The sequence below is a fragment of the Rissa tridactyla genome, chromosome 3 (genome assembly GCF_028500815.1).
Source record: "Rissa tridactyla isolate bRisTri1 chromosome 3, bRisTri1.patW.cur.20221130, whole genome shotgun sequence".
Taxonomy (NCBI): Eukaryota; Metazoa; Chordata; class Aves; order Charadriiformes; family Laridae; genus Rissa; species Rissa tridactyla.
The window spans coordinates 85,869,693-85,888,910 of NC_071468.1; the positions used below are offsets into that span (position 1 = coordinate 85,869,693).

The following is a 19,218-nucleotide window of genomic DNA, read 5'->3' on the forward strand; positions in this document are numbered from 1 at the left end:
TAAATCCTGAATGCAAGAGATCTTTGAAACTTAATAAAATGAGTTTTATATTATATAAGGAAACTGACGCATTTTATCGTTTCAGGATGACTGCAAGTGAAAGGATTGATTTCCAGAGAGAGGCATCCTTAACGATCCTACTGTCAAATGATTTCAGACTTAAGTTAGCGTGAATCAGCCGGCTTTAGAAAACTGTTTTTTCTCAGCAAAACAAATGTGAAGTGAAAGGAAGCATATAGAGCTATTTATCAGCTCAAACTGGACTTCTTTTTAATGTGTTACATAGAAAAGAGACAAATTACATCATTGGCTTTCTTCCAGGTAGCAATTACAGTGAAAAATGTGACGTTTTCAGCTGGGGTATTATTCTCTGGGAGGTAATCACCCGTAGGAAACCTTTTGATGAGATTGGTGGTCCGGCTTTCCGCATAATGTGGGCAGTTCACAATGGTGAGTTGAAAATATTTTACTGCATATGAAGTTGTGTATTTGACCTTTAAATTTGCTAAACATTCTTAAATGTGCAGCTTTACATTACTACTTTTTCCATTTTACACTTCTTTAAATATGCATTTTTTTCATAAAAACTTAACAGTTAGACACTGCCACTTTTGTGTCAGTGTGGGTTTTGTGTTATTTGGCTGCTACAGTGCTTGCGTTTCCTGCTACGTGTAACTAGTGTATGAACAAACAAGGGAAAAGAGCCATGTTCTTTTGTTATGACACTCCAGTTTAAAAGTGATCTGAATCGTGTGCTACAAAAAGAATCCACAACCCCTCTGTCTGGAGGAATGACAGTTTTATTAGCCAAATTGTATTTTTAAATTTTTTTAATTGAGTATCTACAGTAAATATGTGAGTTCAAGTAACTTGGCCTGTCTTTAGAAATGCGAGAAACTGTCAAACTCCTGCAGGAACGTTATGCCTTAAAAATGTTACCTTGGTTTGCATCTGTTTGGTTTTGGGTTTTTTTTGTGCTGCTGTTTGAATTGTTTTACCTTTATGTCTAGGTACCTGCAGTCATGGAGCAGGATCCTACTGTGCTAGGTACTATGCAGAACAGATTCTTAGGAGCTTAGAATATAAACAGGAGAAAATGGCTGGATTCAAGTGGACAAAAGAAGGCAGTGGTACCACATTGGTCAGAATAATAGACTGTAGTATCTTCATGCTACTTTTCATGTAGCAAGTTCTTCATGTAACTTTTTTAACAGTGTGTTTTTAGGTACCGTGGCAAAGCAGAGTTTTAAGAAGAATAAAGTAATGATAGTGAAGTAGTTCAGTGAATGTCCGCAAAGAGTTTCTGCCATTTGTGAAAGACAACATCAAAGAAAGCACGAACTTGTTTGGAAGACGTAATTAACAAACAAGCAATGAAGGCCAGTACTCAGCCTGAGTGTCATTGCTTCAGTACTAAGTGATAGAAGCTTAAGGTGAGCACAGGCATCCTGTTCAATGAAGAAGAGAAAAGGGCAGACAGTGATAGGATGGATGAGCATTTTAGTCATAATAATGCACAAAGATGGATGCTCGCAAATGGCATTTTTGAATGAAGAAAGAGATTCTCCATTTCATTTTTCAAGGACACAAGTCATTGAGATTAGAAGCGATGAGTGCCTTGCATAAAAGCATTAACTGTTAAAGAACGCGTAAATGTAATAGTCATAAATCAGAAAGCCTCAGTAAGGTGTGGGGGTATCCTTTAGGGGAAGACAGATTCCCTATCTGTCCCTACTTTTGCCGTAAAAACTTCCCCTTTTTTCTTTCTCTCTTCTTCCCCCTCCCCCCCCCTTCTTTTGCTTCTTAGGAAAGAAATGTTAGTGCACTTCATCTCACTTGAAACCACTGTGGCACTCCTACCTCCTGTATTACTTGTTATGGTTAATACGTTTTTAAATACTTGCTGCTTTCTATGCAAAATGTCACTACATCTCATGTATTAAACACAAATGGACATCCATTAATTGTACTCATTGTTGAAACAGTAAAAAGAGTAGAAACTTGAAGCAAAAAACAGTTGAATAGTTATACAACAGTTGAAGTAAAATATGTAATAAAAAGCATGCATGGTCTGTAAAAAAAAAAAAAAAAAAAAAAAAAAAAAAAGTCATCCAAAATTGGTGCTTCCAGTGCTTTTAATAATTTTTCAGGAAGCTATTAAGAGCAAAATCAGCCCTCAAAATTACTTTTTTTCCTTTTTTTTTTCCTTCTTCTTTTTCTCCTTCTTCTTTTTCTCCTTCTTCTTTTTCTCCTTCTTCTTTTTCTCCTTCTTCTTTTTCTCCTTCTTCTTTTTCTCCTTCTTCTTTTTCTCCTTCTTCTTTTTCTCCTTCTTCTTTTTCTCCTTCTTCTTTTTCTCCTTCTTCTTTTTCTCCTTCTTCTTTTTCTCCTTCTTCTTTTTCTCCTTCTTCTTTTTCTCCTTCTTCTTTTTCTCCTTCTTCTTTTTCTCCTTCTTCTTTTTCTCCTTCTTCTTTTTCTCCTTCTTCTTTTTCTCCTTCTTCTTTTTCTCCTTCTTCTTTTTCTCCTTCTTCTTTTTCTCCTTCTTCTTTTTCTCCTTCTTCTTTTTCTCCTTCTTCTTTTTCTCCTTCTTCTTTTTCTCCTTCTTCTTTTTCTCCTTGTGAGTACCACATTAGTAACCAAAGACTGTTACTGCTTTCTTCCTAGTTTGGTCTAGAGCTTTATTCTTCAGAAAGTGGTAACATATTCATTAGCCATTGTAATATGTTGGGTTTGGTCAGTTTGGTTTGAAATTTATTCAGAGCACTACCACAGGAAAAGTTTAATTTTCTTTCTACTTGTTTATATGTAATTGTAACTTGTATATAGTGCAAAGGAACTTTTTCTGACTTTTTTTGTTTGCAAGAGAGAAAAATAAGTACAGGCCAGTTCTTTCAAACTACAATTAACTATGTTTTCCCGTATTTATTTAGCAAAATACCAGAGAGAGTTCAGTCGCTGTCAGTAGTCTTACAGCCTGCTTAACTAATTAAGGTTTTTGTCTACTTTCAATCATAGGTACTCGGCCACCACTGATCAAAAACTTACCTAAACCAATTGAGAGTTTAATGACCCGTTGTTGGTCCAAGGATCCCTCACAACGACCATCCATGGAGGAAATTGTTAAAATAATGACACACTTGATGCGGGTATAAAACTTTATTTTAGTATCTTAACCATTTTTTAAATCTATTCAGTTAGGAAATCGATTTATAAAAGGTATGCCTTTTATCACACTCTAAAGGTGGACTTGCATATTTTCTCTCTCCTTCCCTCTCTTTTTAATAAAAATTATCAAATTACTACAGTAGAGAAGGGAAATAATTCCTCTTCGTATGTGAGAGGTATACTAAATTGTAACAGATTTGGGGAAATTAATGAAAATAGTCGTAGGTGTATTTTAATCTATTACTAAAAGTAATTGCACTTATTTTTCTTCTAAATAATTATAAACATTATATGTAATTATGTTTTTACATATGTATAAGTATAAATTATTTTATGAGTTACTATTTAAATCATTTTAAAGCAATCGTTAATTACTTTTTTATCAAATTATTGCTGTTTTTTCACAGTACTTTCCAGGAGCTGATGAACCTCTGCAGTATCCTTGCCAGTATTCAGATGAAGGCCAAAGTAACTCTGCCACTAGTACAGGTACACTTGTATAGTAAGAGAGAACAGCAGCAACGTGAAACGATGCAGATGGATTATAAAGCACATTCTCACATTGATTTTGAACTCAAATTGGGAAATGTAACCTTTCCAAAGATCTTAAGCATTGGCAGGAATCTGTTTTCTTGTTGAGTCCTCACACCACATCATATTCAGTGTTCTTAGCCAAATGGTTTTGCTGAAGTGTACCTTTAGTGGTGAACAAGCACATAATGAGAGCTGTCTCTGAATGTCCAGGTTTAAGGTCTCCTTTTTTTCCCCATGAAGATTGCTGGCAATTGATGCTCTTTCACTCGTATGTAACGTTTAGGAGTTGGCACTTTTAAATTTTTGACTATTCTTGAAAGCTGCACCTTCTTTCAGTTATGATATCCGCAATTTAAACTTGCAGTAGTTTTATGTTAAGATGCAGTAAATACAGTGATTTAAGCGACGTGCAAGGAAATCACTAGAAACGTGAATGGAACAAAATGTGGGCTAGGCTTTCAGGTAGTCTTGCCTTCAGAGAAATCCTTTTAATGATAGAAAATAAAGATCATTCGGTCTTCTCATTTTTTAGAGTACAGTTTTCCCACTTCAGTTGTTTTTAATCTTAGATGTCTTCACCTTCCACTGCTTGGTTAAGTTTGTTTTCTATCTCCAAACAAATTGCTGTTATTTTGGATAAAGTTTCCTTGGCTACTTTGCAACTTAGTGACCTGTATATACAAAACCTTTTCAGCTGTAGCACTGTACTGACTTTACTAGCTGTTCACCACCCCTCAGAACATGATTTTAAGATATGATTTATCACTTTAAACTGCGAATATATATTGTTTGTTATTTTTCAGGTATTTGTGCTCCTCTATGTTTAATGATGGACTTTGTCATTAATTGTGAATGAGGTTGCTGGTTGTGTTGTTAATATAACATCTACCCCAATAATTTCAGGGCAAGCTAAAGATTGACTGTCATCATAGTACTTAGTCATGTATTCTGTCTTTTTCACTCCTTTTCCTTTTTACATTAATGGATCTGTTGCAGTCTTGCAGCCTGCCTTTCATTAAAAGTTTTTAGAAGTGTTGCTTTAAAGCAAAGTTAGGCTTCTCAGAGTGCTCAAGTGAAGAGATGCACTTTAGTGTTTTTAATGGAAATTCTCAAATATTTTTCCTTGTTACTGATTTCTAGGTTCATTCATGGACATCACTTCTACAAACACAAGTAACAAGAGTGATGCTAACATGGAACCAAGTGATTTCCAAGGAGCTTCTACCAATGACACTATTAAACGTTTAGAGTCAAAATTGGCACAGCAAATGAAAAATACAGCCAAGCAGCCGGTAAGCCAACACGTACAATTTTGAATACTAATAATGAAATGGACAAAGATGGACAGAAGTGTTGTAACCGCTATGAAACATTAGCGTCTTCTTTCAAAAATAGTACAAAGTTGAAGACAGTTATAGGAAAAAAAACGTGAAAGGGGATGGAAAAATATTGAGTGATTCCAAAAAGGTAAAATGGAAGGCTCTAATAAGATCTCCAGTGAAATAAAAAAATAGTTCATTTTATTTAAAGGGATTCGTTAGGTTAAAAGAAACTTATAGTTGAAAATTGCTGCCTTAATTTAGAAACAAAATATTAGTATGACATGAAAGGACTAAATATTCATGTGAATTTTTAAAATACTGTTTTATTTCAAGTAGGATGAAAAAATACAAAAGATCCTCTTGTGATAATATTGGCCTAATTCTACTCAATTTTTAGCTGTGTAAAGTTAGATTCTTTTGAAAGTTGCAGATACTGGGTTCTTGTATGCCAATAATAGCTAAATTATTACCATTTATTGAATTATAAATTTTAAATCTTGTCACTTTTAAAACGCACATTATAGAAATATATTTTAACCTACATATGATGCATATCATGGAGGGGCTTCTGCAGAACTTTTTTTCTTTTTAAAAATGTGACTGTTGAAACAGGGTGATCCTGGCCGTTTGAGCTTACCCCCGTCTCGTGGGAGCAGTGTGGAGAGCTTGTCAGATGTTCGTGCGCGACCACAGTCAGCCCTTGTTTCAGGAGAAGCCAAAAGGATGAGTGCTGACATGTCTGAAATAGAAGCAAGAATAGCTTCCATCACAGGTAAAATTAAAGGATGTTTGGGGGCTAGACTAAGACTAAGGATTTGGAAGGAAGGAAAGAAGGGAGGAAGATGTAAAACATGCATAGTCTTACAAAAGGTTAATATCATTAGCCATATGAAAATACTTTAACTTTTCACATAGTCTGTATTGCCCTTTATTAATTATGGGGGGAAATGGCTTCATTCGTGGTTGTATGCTCAACAAGGTTGAGTATTTTAATTGGGTACTTATAGGGTTGTGGAAGAGATTACTTTTGTTGAATTAGACTTATACCTTTTAAAAAACCATAATGAGACTACTAAATGTCAGTCCTATTCCAAATGCACAACTTTCTCCTTTGCATCTGAAATAATGTTATTCCATCTCTGCTAGCATAATTATTTCTGAAATAATATTTCCTTCAAGGTTATTCCTATAATATTTTTAAATTAAGAGGTGGGTTTAAAGTTCAGCATGTTCCCAAATTAGTTTTAAAGTCCACTTTGACAGATTTCAGGAAGAGAAACATAGTTAGATTTTAGCCATCATATTAAGAAAGCATTGGTATCTTTTGTTTAAATAAAAAAAAAAAAATTAAAAAAGTTACAGGTGTTTTGCCAGGTTTGCTTCAGGTAGCTGTAAACTGTTCTGTCTAAACATTGAATCCTTGAGTGAATTGGAATTTATGTGTAAGTATAAATACGTAATTTTATCATGAAAGCGATCTTTATTCTTCCCAGAAGAGAGAATGAATAAAAATGTGTATACTTGGCAAACACTTTCTTGTCTCTTTTCTTCATCAAAGATATTGTTTGTTAACCTAGGCAAACTTCAGGTTTTAAGTTTCATATGTGAAACTATTTTTTGTTACGGTATATAACCACAGATTTAAATAATCAGACAAAATTATTTAGCTGTTCTAGCATTTTTCTGCCAATCTCAAAATTAGAGTAATCAAGTAGCTGTAATTAATAAGGAAATATGCATCATATTCTGGCTTTCTTGTGCACCATATTTCATTGTTGTTCTTCATTGTATTATGATTACTCCAGGATCTTGTTTTACTAAGTACTGAAGTTACTCATGAAATAATATTTATCTTGCCATAAACACTTTTTACTTTTATGTTCTTATTTTAAAGCCTTATTCCCAGATTTGTCTTTTGTATTGTCAGTCTTTGACTGGATGATTGTGTAGCACATCTCACCCTGAATATCTCTAAAGGTTTCCTAACACAGAAGGCAGGCAGCTGTGTACTTACCTGATAATAATAACATGCTGATTTTATTTTAAAATATGTCAGGACTCACTTTGGTCACTGACACTTTAAAGTCAATGTAAGTTTTTGGACATGAGTGGAGATTACCTGGCCCTCCTTTGTGTGAGTTTTTAATTTTCCTGGTTTGTCTTCCTAAAGTACATTGCTCTGAATAATAATTATTATTTCAGACTATTCGGAGATTTTTATTGTTGTTATGACTTTAGGGTTTCTCTTTCTTGGGGGAAAAAAAAGTAAAGTATATCTTGAACATACTAGTTCCCTTGGGTTTTTTTTAAGAAATCACTGCAGGCAGAGTGGACTAGAAATGAGGTCAAACCCATCTGACCATAACGTTTTCAAAAAGAGCTGAAACAGCACTGTATTGGTTTTGCTTTGTTTTTTAGCCTTGTAAACTGTGTGACAGAAATAATATGCTGTGAACCTGATAAAAATTGTGTGGCTGGGTGAGAATTGGGCTGCTGTTAAGAGTAAATCAGGTCTAGAATTATTTAATGTTGTTCCACCTATCGTTAGATTAAGTGTAAGAGTAAATCAGATAATGCACATTACTGTTACTAAGTTTGAGATGGATATGCTGCCATGTTCTACCTTAGGGTGATATACTCAGACTTTTCTCTAAATGGTAACAATTTATCTTAAACTACACAAGTAATAATAGAAAAATAAAACATGTATGATTAGATTTTTATTCCTAAGTAGTATTTCTTGAACACCAGTCAAAAATGAAAAGGTTGATAGTGATATCCAGTTTGCAAAACAAAAAAATCTTCACTAATAAGACAAACGTATGGAAGGGAGGAATGATTATCAAATGTAGTAAGAGTAAGCACCTTTTTTCAGAGACTGATGAGATTTCCTTTAAAAGGATGTGATTTAAAGAAACAGAAGTACCCAACTATTAATCTTGTTTATAAATTAGTTTGTACCCAGCGCTAAAGAGAAAATGTTGTCTAAGTTCAGGCAGTCAAGAATTTATTCTGAATATACAGGTGATCTAAATTTCATTTGTTCTCTCTTTGGATAACTACATTTGGTTTTTCCCTTCCTTGTTGCCATGCTGCTTTCTGTGTTTGACTTTTGTGTTGCTAACGATAACTAATTACACGGTGTTGTAATGATGGCTAGTTCTGCATTTTTTGCTTTTTAACAGTTGCTTTACTATGTGTAAGCATGAGTGGAAGGCAATGCAGTTTATTCTGCATGACACATTTTTGCATGAACTATAGTTTAACCAAGTTTATGAAAAATGCAATATTAGGAATTTAATAATTTTGCTATTGCCATTTTAGTGTTTTGCATGTGTATTGTATATGTGTATTTTTTCAGCCTATTCCAAGCCTAAACGAGGCCATCGTAAAACTGCTTCATTTGGCAACATTCTGGATGTCCCTGAGATCATCATACCAGGTATCGCAGACCAGGTGAACGGGTCAATTGGTTAAGATGCCGGAATAATGATCAGACTGCTAAAAAATACTTTTTGCTCCAGTTGCTCTAGGACAGAACTAGAAATTAACCCAATAATTTTTTCATAATGTCTCTGTAAAGAGGAGCATGATGTCTTAGTACAAACTTACTAGTAAAGGATTCGATCTTCTAGTTTGAATTTACTTTTATTGGTAAAGGATTTTTTCCTTTATGATCTTGGTGCTGTCGTCTTATAGCACAAAACTATGTAGGCAGTCTTTTATTACAAAACCTCATTTGGTGAAAATGGACTTAAGTTGAAAAATTCCTGTCTAGGTAACTGTCTTGCCCTGACCTTTATTGTGTTTGAGCATCCATTTTTAATCAAATCAAACATTAGTAGAACAAAAAACTTAAATCCATTATGTACAGAACTTCAAATCCATGTGATACGTGTGATTAAAACCAATTAACACTTAATCTATGTAATTCTCATATTTGACTACACTTTTCTAGAGCTAAAATGTGTCTGCATGAGGTATTTCTGTTGTGTTTAAGTTAATGCAAACTAAAATTATTAGGAGAGGCTTCTGACAGGAAGAAAATCAGTATAATCAGGCACCATAGCTGGTAATTTCAGTTGGGACTTCAATGAATAATTATCATCTATCCCAAGTCTATATTTAGTTAGCAGCGTACCGTTTTCCTTTCCCATTCCTTTTTTCGCCATCAAAATGGATTTCTCTCTTTCATTTCATACTTCTCAAAGCCTAAAAATAAGTATAATCAATCCCAAACTGTGATAGGTATACCATTAGCAGTATGCAAGTCACTTCAAAATGCCTTGTTGGAGGCAGGAGATGCAAGTAATAGTATCTACTGCTAATCTAGAGATTCATTAAAAACTGTGGACCCTCTACTGTAAATTAGCGTCATCTGAAGATCTTGACATCGTTTGGTATTTTAAAGTTGAATGCAAAAGATAATTTTGTACAGAAGTTTCTTTCACATAACTTTATTGAAGTTTACATATATAAATACAGAATGTAAAAAAGTAGATTCCAAAGAACAATAGCAGTGCCCATGAAAAGAAAACCTGCTTGGCATTGAGGCTTACATATTGGCAAGAAAGTTTACTAGTGTAGCTTTCCACTGTGATTTTCAAATGGTCCTGGCCTGCCATGCCATTAAATGAAAGGCTGAGAGAGCAAGGAAAGAGAAGGTGAAGTGATCTGTCAAGTTTTCCAGCATCACCAGGTGATGAGAGACTGGGAAATAAGGTCTAGAAGCCAACTGAGTGCCTCCCGTCTGTGCACACTGTCAGCATGTAACAGCACTGAGGCTTCCAAGAAACCTTGAAGCTTTTAGAGAATACATAAAAAGTTAGTGAAATAGAATGCCCTGTTGTTTTCACAAAATAGATTGTACCACTCTATTGATTTTACTTATTTAGACAGAGGAAATCAATTAGCTGTTCTTTGCCTGGACTATTTTAATTGAACTTGACAGGATGGGAACTCCAAGGTGAATTTGGAATAGATACGAGAGAAATAGCAACCTGTATATAGAAAGGTATTTATATACAAAGGACAAATACAAAGGTATTTGTCTTAAATAAGCGATAATGAAATTCACTCTTAATGCTTTATCAGAAGCAACTTCATAAGAGGAGGATTAGTGTATCACATAGACTATTCACATAGGGTGAATTTTGTTGTGACTTGCACGGTGGGAGATTAGAAATAGGGTAAAATCCAGAGTCATGCACTGAGGGTCATACACTAGCAACAATTTCTTTTAATAAGATGATAAAGGACCATAGCAGATGCATGCAGGTTAATCCCAGGTAGCATAAGCCACTAATGCAATGGAGTTGTGAAAAACTATGTGAAAACTTAGGGTTCATTTCCAGGAAAGACAAGGAAGCACTAACACAACTTTAGAGGCACTTCTTGAGGTTTAATCTGGAATTCAACAGCCATATAAAAGAAACATATATGTGCTCTGAAATAATAGCAAGAAGAGCTACTAGGGTGGTATGGAGAGTATAAAGAAGAATCTTGAAAAAAAGCCTATAGGCTTAGCCTATAGAATGAAAGCTGAGAAGTGAATAATTATTTTCTCTACATGGATCTGCAGCGAAAGACTAGGAAGAGAGAATTATTTAAGCTAAAAGATAGTATTGGCACTCCAGAAAAAAAAAGATATAAATTGCCTACAAATAAGTCTGGGCTGTATATTAAAAGTTTTCTAGTTGTCAGAACAGCTTTCCTGTAAGAATCACGAGGCCAGAAAAAAAAAGATTAATTGTTACATGACAGGGATGTGATCATCTGCCCAGTGAAATTATATTTATCTGTATACTAAAGCAGTTATTCAAAAGTACCTTGCTCAGTTATTCTTTTAAAGACAATATAGTGTGGCCTATTTCTCACCTCTTTCCTTTCCTTACTCTCTCAGCACAAGGCTTTCAGTCCTGGCCTCTTGACACGCTTTTCCTCTTCTAGTTACGCTTCCAAGACCCCCCAAACGTGCATTTCCTCTCCATCCCATGCCGTTGCATTCCTTAGCGCTTCTGCCACGTACCCAGCTCCTCCGAACCTCCCTGGGCACATCGGTCGGTGGGGCGAGCAGCTGAGCAGCCCCGTCTCCGTCCTCGGGGCTGCACGAATGCCGACCGACCCGCTCTGCGCTGCTGCCTGAAGTTCTGCTGAGCACATGGTAAAGCAGCTGCCGCCCGGAGAGGGGAGGCACCAGGCAGGCACGTTACCGTGAGTCAGCTGCTTTGGGGCAGGGCTATTTTAGAATTATGAGTACTACATCTGCTATGATTGGGGTTTTTCGTAATGTCTTGCCTCAGCTGCTTTGCATCCACGAACTGATTGTGCTCCCGAGGTCATGAAATACAAATTTTTTTTATCAGTTGAAGGCAAAATGCTGGCAGGAGTGAAAGTTCTTAGTATATCTTTCTCTTCTTTCTAAATAGATTTAAATAAGGGTGAATAAAACTTACTTTCATTTTAGATGCTATTTTGTGTTACTGGCTTACAAAACTTAGAAACTGAAAAATGGACCAACTAATTCCTTTTTTGTGTTACAACTTGGCAAATGAGTTTGCGGTGGTTGTATCCTGCAACCAGATAGCCAAGTGAAGTATCAATATTATTTTTTTTCGATTTATAGTGTATATATATAATATACAGTATAGATAATAAGCACTAACATTTTATTTTTATATATATATATAAGAAAAATAAAAACCCTAGTACGTACAAAAGGCTCAAGTAGCTATATGTTTAAAGAAAAAAATAAGTATAATTTGTAATATGATCAAGAGAAATATTCAGAACAGCTTTTCGATACAAACCAGTCAAGCAGCATTTAGCAAATTGAACCTTCAAGTACAGCCTTTTCTTCACTGGCAACGTTAGCCATCTCATGCATATAGCGTAATTGCATTTGGCTTTGTAATTTTGTAATCTGAAACCGTGCCACAGCGTTAAGATTTTTACAGCATTGACACTGCATGAATGATTACTCAGGATACACACATTTTGTTGAGTGTCTTTAGAAAGTGGATAGGAATTATAGATGCTTTAGGTCTGTAATTTTTCTACCTACTTTTAAAACCAATATAAGCCAGAAATCCCACCCGTGTCTCCCCAGATCACTTCATTCTTCTGGAATTCAGATCAATATTTTAAACTTCTTTAAAATGTCTTCTAGCATCTTACACTCACTGATTGTCCTGCACTGTGAGAGGGGTTTGAGTCTTGCAGGTGTGTAAGGAAGAGAGAGTTCTGTGCACAAATAAGAGAGTGTAAAAGGAGACGCCAGTATCTGTTAAAGGGCAGGGAGACGAGTTCATAGCTGGTCTGGATATTTGGCAAGGGGGGAGGAGATCAAAAAGCCTTAAGTTGTAGAATTTGTTTTTGTTGAAGTATGTGGGGCAGCACATGATGGAAGTTTCCTGTTCCTTTACCGTTTCATTTTAGAAAATAAACAACAGTATGTGAAACATTTTTTTGAGGCCAGGAAGTATGTTTGTGATGTTTGATTTTTTTTTTTTTTTTTTAATCTTAAAATCCCATAAACCACTGAAATCCTGACATAGTGCATCAAGCCACTGTATATTAACTTCTGTGCATTTACAAATCTCTTAGTTTTTATAATGAGAAAAAATTAGTTTTAAATGGACATAGAGGTAAAAACAAGATCAAACCTACAAGAGGAAAGTATAGAGAAATAGCAGTGGTCACTTCAAATATAGATTATATGTTGTATAGTATATTTTTTGATTGAAATTTGTTTTGAATCTGGAGCAATAAGTATTTGTTGATTCGTAGTCTGTTTCTGCTTTGTCTAAGCTATTTGCCAGATGTCTGCAGTAGTTATACTAATTAAAATGGCATTGCCTAGTAGAGCTTGCTCTTCCCTCATGCTACTAACTCAAAGGTATTTTGTTTAAAGGTGTTCACTTATTACAACACAGTAGTTTTGGCCCCTCATTCTCCCCCCGAGGCATTTTCTTTTCTTTCTTGCACCCCACCCTGATTATTTTAACGTTTTGGCAGCCATGTTCTAATATTTCAGCAACACATGTGCCGGGTTCTTTAAATTCACAAATGTTGCTAATCTGAAATGAGAATTTCAGATATTTTTGCAAGCCTATTTCAGTTGAGCTAATTTTGTAACAGTGTTGTTGAATGAAACGTGCACATAATTTTGTATCGGTCGTGGGTGGATTGCCCCATATCTTGAATATTGAGATGAGCTGTGGCAGCCGGATGAAGTACCCACAGCACTGAGTTCTATTAAATGTATAATCTTATTTGTTAAATGATTAGGTAGTGAAAAAGTTCACTGCAAATGAACAAGTTGAGAAATTCTGACGTAGATTTGTCATTCACGTGATCTCTAATGTGGGGGTATTAAACGTAATATAGCCGTTGTTGCTTAGGTATGTCTATACTTTCCCTGAATTTCAGAAGTAAAAGATCAAGACCACAGAAAAGTTGCAATTCAAATTTATTTGTAGTCAGAGCAAAGAATATATTCCCAATTTAGAATCCTTCTTGACTTTCTTATATGCTTGTTTCTCGTAGTACTTGCTATAAATTTTAGACTGTGAATAGTCATGACAAATTGGTAAAGTGACACTGAGAATTTTGTATTGCTGTTGTGTGGTGGTGTGCTCCTACATGTAGTAGTACCTATATTTAAAAATTTAAAGTATGACACCGTGAAATGTATTGATAACTGTTAAATAGCCTTACATTTTTGTAGTAACTGTTGCAAATCAAACCACCTGTCAAAGCCCGGCTGTGGAGTTGCATGGAAATGATGCTGAATAAGAAGTATCTAAAAGCTTAAAACGGTGGTGCCTGCTGCAAGGCTGTGAGCGTGCTGGGCTGGCTCAGGGTCACAGGGCAAGGGGACGTGTTTGGGATGCTCCCCTCCCGTAGAAAAGTTACATCACGCAGAGCGAAGAGCAAGAATTTTGAGCATTGTCAGCTGTTACTCGGGACGTTTTGGTGTTTCCTTTTGGACAGCTGACCTGCTCTCAAGAGACAATATAAACAATCACCGTAATAAAAATCAAAGTAGCCAGGGGGATTCTGTTGCATAATCTCCTTTTATTTTTAAGGAGACTTCGTTTCCTGGAAATGCCTTTGATTGCGTGTCAGTGTTAAAATTTAAACTGTTTTATGTAGCTGTCACTGGTGGATAATTGCTAACAGGTGGAAGGAGAAGAGGAAAAGATTACAGCATTGTGCTCAGTAGGTTGATGGCGAGATGTGATTTAGCTGAACAGTCCCTTTTTCACACTTCTCAGAGCATGAGAATAGGACATAGTTTCGTTCATCTGAAGGAGACAAAGACCAGAAGGAAGCGCTTTCGCTTCTTAATTTTCGGGAGGGGAGCGGCACGCGGGCAGAAGTCCTTGCTGTGTTCCTTGAGCACGCCAAAGAGCAACAGGTTAAAGCTGGCAGCCTGTTATCTTTGCGGTCTAGCTTCTAGAAATCCCCATAACGTAACGCACTTGAAATAGATGTCGTCATCAGCTCCTGCCCCGAGTACTAAGCCTGATCAAATACATGTGACAGAAGATGGTGGAGTAGAGTGCAGCAGCTATTCATGTGGTAGGAGTGGTTATTGTATTAGGGTATACTTTTTGTTGACAGGCCAGCATGTTTTGAGTTAAAATTCTGCAGCTGTCTCTCTCTCCCCCTCTCTCACTTTCTCTCTGTGGATTTATACAAATTCCAAGCTCCTCTGCAACAGTCGCACCCTTCTTATTTGGTTCTGAATAGATTTCACTCGTTTGTTTTTGTTTTGTTTTTTTCCCAGCAGGAAACGGACAGCAGAGGCGCAGATCCATTCAAGATCTTAGTGTTGCTGGGACAGAGTCCAGTCAGGTAACGTCTTTCTCATCTCATCTTTATCTTTCGGTGAAGTCAACACCAAATCGGTACAGGGAAACTGGTCTGGAAATCTTCACCTTTGATGCTTTCGTACAAGTGATGTGGAAGCTTGGCAGACTGTAGTGTCGTTTGTATTGCATTTAAATGAGATTCCATGAGGGTAATCTATGAATGAGCTCTAGATGAGAGGTGTTTTCTGTATAGCTCACGCAGCATTTATCATTTTTATGTACACACAGTTTTTGTGTACCACTTAATTTGGCTGAGGGCAGATGTTATGCAGGAAAGCCTTTTCACCTCTCTATACGTAGAAAACAATTTAATTACTACTTGTGATTGTCTGAAGCAGTTACGAATGTATTAGACTCACTTTTTGCAGAAAAACAAAAAGCATGTGCATCTTTATTATAAATGTATTTATTATGAATCTCTGCACCATGAGTAGTAACTTAGAGTAGTAGCTCTCCATTTCTAGTGAAAGGTTTACAGGAGGGTGCTGTCACAAAGAATTGCTAAAAAAAATACTATCTCAATAAGATATTTTATAACAACATAGCTTCTTATCTGGTATTGTAAGTACCATGGTAACCGACAGTGGTATGCTATATAAAATTGAAATTAAACTAAGAACATGGTAAATGTGAAAAGTACAGCTAATGCTTCATTCTGATGTGTTTATTTTGTGGTTTTAATTGCTTCGTTGTCTGTTTCAATAATTCACAGAGGCTGTTTGGTTGATAGTGTGGCAATTTTGAGATCCCTACTATTATTTGGATGGGGGAAACTGGAGCTTAGCATATTCATCAGGTTAACCAGGTTTCCATATTAAACAACCTACTGCAATAATCTAAAATAGGTGGTAATTTTTGGAGTGTGTAGTTATCAGGGAGGTCAGCATTTGATCCTTCTTTAATTCCGTGGAGTGTGATAGTCACAGAAATCTCATCAATCCCCCGGGTATTATTAGTAAAATTTACTATGTACATCTATCTAGAAAATAAAAAATGAGTCTTAAATATATTTTACTATCTTCAGAGGAGACAGGCTTGTTAGAAAGAAATGAATCTGCAAAATTGAGTAAAGAAATAGATTGGCCTATTCAGTTAATTGTAGAACTAAAATTATGCAAGACTTGGGGAAAAAAATGAAGTGCCAGTACGTCAGTTACACAAAATTGTACTGACTGATGTATGAATATATTTAATTATAGCTTTTTCATTTTAAAATTTTTGTTCTCTTCATTTTAATGAATAGTTAATATTTAAATATATATGATTTCAGCATTTACTTCATACCTTAATAACTATTATAATAGTCTTTCTTTGAAAGCTGTTCAACTGTATGGATGTTCTAGCTAAATTGTCCTTGTGGCCGGGAGGATACAGAAAAGTTTTTTGTTTACCTCACCAATTTCTGATTATGGTCTACAGAAGTACCAGAATCACATTTTACTTTCTTGCTTCTGATAGTGTATATATTGGAAATCTAAATGGAAGAATTACCATTCTCTGCTGCTATCTTGCAGTTTTTGGAAACTCTATGATATAACTTGGAAAACATAATATTTTAACAGACATGAAAAATGCACCTTGGAAGAAATTTTTGCACTGTCCGTATAAACAAATAATGAATTTTCTTCCGCTTTTTGATGGGAGTAGAGATAGAAAAGTCTGCTGCAACTAATGATAACTTTTGACATACATATGTTTATATATTTAAAAAAAAATCTGAAAGCAATGAAGAAAGCATGCACAATGTAATTATGGCAAAGGATTTGACTTAAGATTACTCTTTATGGGTTTCTATAGCTCTGGACCTCAATGAATTTTTATTAAAAATCTTCAACTGCTATCCATATAAGCAATCTACTAGCCAAAGCAGAAAAAACATCTACTAGCATAGCTCTGGTCAGTTTATGATATCTCCCCACATGCACCGCACCATAGCATATATAGGTTATCCTTTCTAACATGAAAAACTCCTTCCCCCTCCCTCTTCATTGCAAACATCCTTCTTCCCCACATTCCATTCTCTCCAACACCCACCCTGCGGCGCAGCCTTCCTCACCGAGCCCCCATGGCACTGCGTGCCTCCGCTCCTGCACCCAACCCTTGTGAGCCCCTGTCCCGCTCAACATTGAAGGATTGCCATGGTGCTGCTTTTCTTTTTTCTTTTTTTAACTGTTTGACTGACACACTAAAGCTGGTCAGAAATGTTTTTATTAAATGTGTTTTTCCTGAAAGTTGCCGCCATGTCAAAAGAAAATGATTCTTCTACAACTTTCTTCAGTCAGGAAGGCTTTGCCAAGTCAGAATGGAGTTTTTGTTAAGGTGGAGGAAAACACTGGTCTTGATAATTAGAAATATCCCAAAGTTTGGGGTGCTTACCTGCAAGGGTAGACCAAGACTCTTGTCACCCTGCTTAACTGTTGCTCTGTTTTAATCAGACCACCTTGTATGTTTTTATGATTGTATGTATATTTTACTTCTGTGTACTGTTAGAACAACTTTTTGTGTGGTTTGTATGGCTGATTACTATTTTTATGTTGTTGAGACCCTTAAGGCATTTTCCAATATTGCTCTTACTGATGTTATCAACAGCAGACAGTAATAGTGCTTTGCAGATGATTTTAGTACTCAACTGACCCTTTTACATCAACAGTTCAGATAGGAAAATATGCTAAGCCAAAGGTTTTCCATCACTGGGTCAGCTATTGGACTGGTTCGTTATTTAGAACGTGTGTTTAAGCCTGATTTCCCAGAGATTTCCCTAGTGCTTGGTGACCTTAGACTGGACCATCCTCCAAGTGACACGAGCAGCACTGGTGTAACCATCTCTGTACGGTCAAATGTTACATTTCCATTGGTTTCCATCCATATACAGTGATGCCCTATTCATTTTTCCACATAAATTTTTTTTGCAATGAATTGTTTCTTCTGCTTTTCCATTTCCCTGTACATGCATTTTAAAACATTGTATTGTGCCGTCTGTCCAGCACTGCTGCTCTTGCCTGAACACCTTTGTAACACAGAAACAGATGTGCAGACTCTGAACTGCAGCCATAAAAGCTTCCAGGGGCTTGAAGGAACACAGCAAACCTGCCATTTACACTGGATAGAGTCTTTACAGAATTTGATATGTTATACTGAGATACATATTGGCATAATCACTCAAGAACTGCAGGTTGTGATCAGATGCCTAGTAAGGTATCCATGTCCTTGCCTGTGTATCTTTTATTGGGCTGGCTGTTTTGGTACATCATCTTTCACAGTGCTATTGTAATATCAAAACTTCCCCTTTTAAACCCTTTTTTTTTTTTTTTTTTTAAATAACTGTTGCTGGGCCTTCATAATTCTTCCAGTTACTTTGAAGTGGGAAAAAAAAATTAATATGTTAAAGAAAACCACGTACTGTATTGAACGGTTGAGAAGGAAGGTCGGAATGTACGTGCCCACATGCATGCAAACTAAGCGTGATAATTTGGGGGATCTGATATTATATAGATGAATCATTCTGTCTGTGAGATTGTGAAATTGGTCACAGATACACATTATTTCTTTCTCCCATTTCACTGCGAGATAAAATCCACAGATGAGGAGATGAGGAGACAGGTCTAGTAATGATGATTTCGTTAAACTGTGTTGCCCATTTAAATTAAACTTGAGGGGGAGATTATTTCTCGGAGCACACCAGCTTTTCAAGACTGCAAGTCTTTGAGAAATGGAAGCTAAGAAGCTAACGATGCCATGGGGGTCTGGCCAGCTGGCAAAGGTGATTTGAGAGTAATGTGATGACGAGTCTGTTGAGTGTACTGAGATACCTGCAGGAAGCAAGGACGGAAAGATACCTGTGAAAGGGCAGCAGAAATTGATTGTTAAAGAACGGTCACTGGCTTACCTGTCAGAGGGGCTGGCATGCAGGAGGCCTAAAGCATCTCATTCAAGGCACTCAAACCCTGTAATCTAACAGATGTTCAGCTTTGGGAACTCCCCTTGGGCTTTGCAGTACTTTCTAGATATGCTTCAGATACAAATCCATCATTTTTAACTCTAGTAATTTTGTCTAAATAGCAATATCAAGGAAATGTGTTGTTTTGTTTTGTTTTTTTTTCTATTGATGGATGAAAACAGTGTGATACAGCAAGCAGTCTAGTACAGCATTGAGAAGTTCCTGTAATTAGAGTACTTCTCAGGTGCCCTTTGCTATCACCTGTAGATGCTCAACAAACCTCTCTTTGCATAAAGGACTTACTTTAAGCCAAAGTGCTTGCTCTGTCTTCTGACCTTTTACATCAACAGAGTGTGTTTATCTCATATCTGAGGATGCGGACAGT

The 19,218-nt window shown here is 36.1% G+C and overlaps 1 protein-coding gene across 8 annotated transcripts in view; it reads left to right on the forward strand.

The window, feature by feature from the left end:
- The window catches only part of MAP3K7 (mitogen-activated protein kinase kinase kinase 7), a 50,197-nt gene that overhangs the window by 20,921 nt on the left and 10,058 nt on the right, over window positions 1-19,218 (forward strand). For 4 of the 8 annotated variants that reach the window (XM_054194366.1, XM_054194361.1, XM_054194368.1 and 1 more), the window contains 7 exons: window positions 322-450; window positions 3,013-3,143; window positions 3,570-3,651; window positions 4,837-4,988; window positions 5,631-5,790; window positions 8,380-8,460; window positions 14,812-14,879. In XM_054194366.1, the coding sequence (XP_054050341.1) occupies window positions 322-450; window positions 3,013-3,143; window positions 3,570-3,651; window positions 4,837-4,988; window positions 5,631-5,790; window positions 8,380-8,460; window positions 14,812-14,879 (803 nt within the window). Of the gene's footprint in view, window positions 1-321; window positions 451-1,234; window positions 1,434-3,012; window positions 3,144-3,569; window positions 3,652-4,836; window positions 4,989-5,630; window positions 5,791-8,379; window positions 8,461-14,811; window positions 14,880-19,218 lie in introns of those variants that run through there. The other 4 variants (XM_054194362.1, XM_054194369.1, XM_054194363.1 and 1 more) reach the window with 4 other exon arrangements.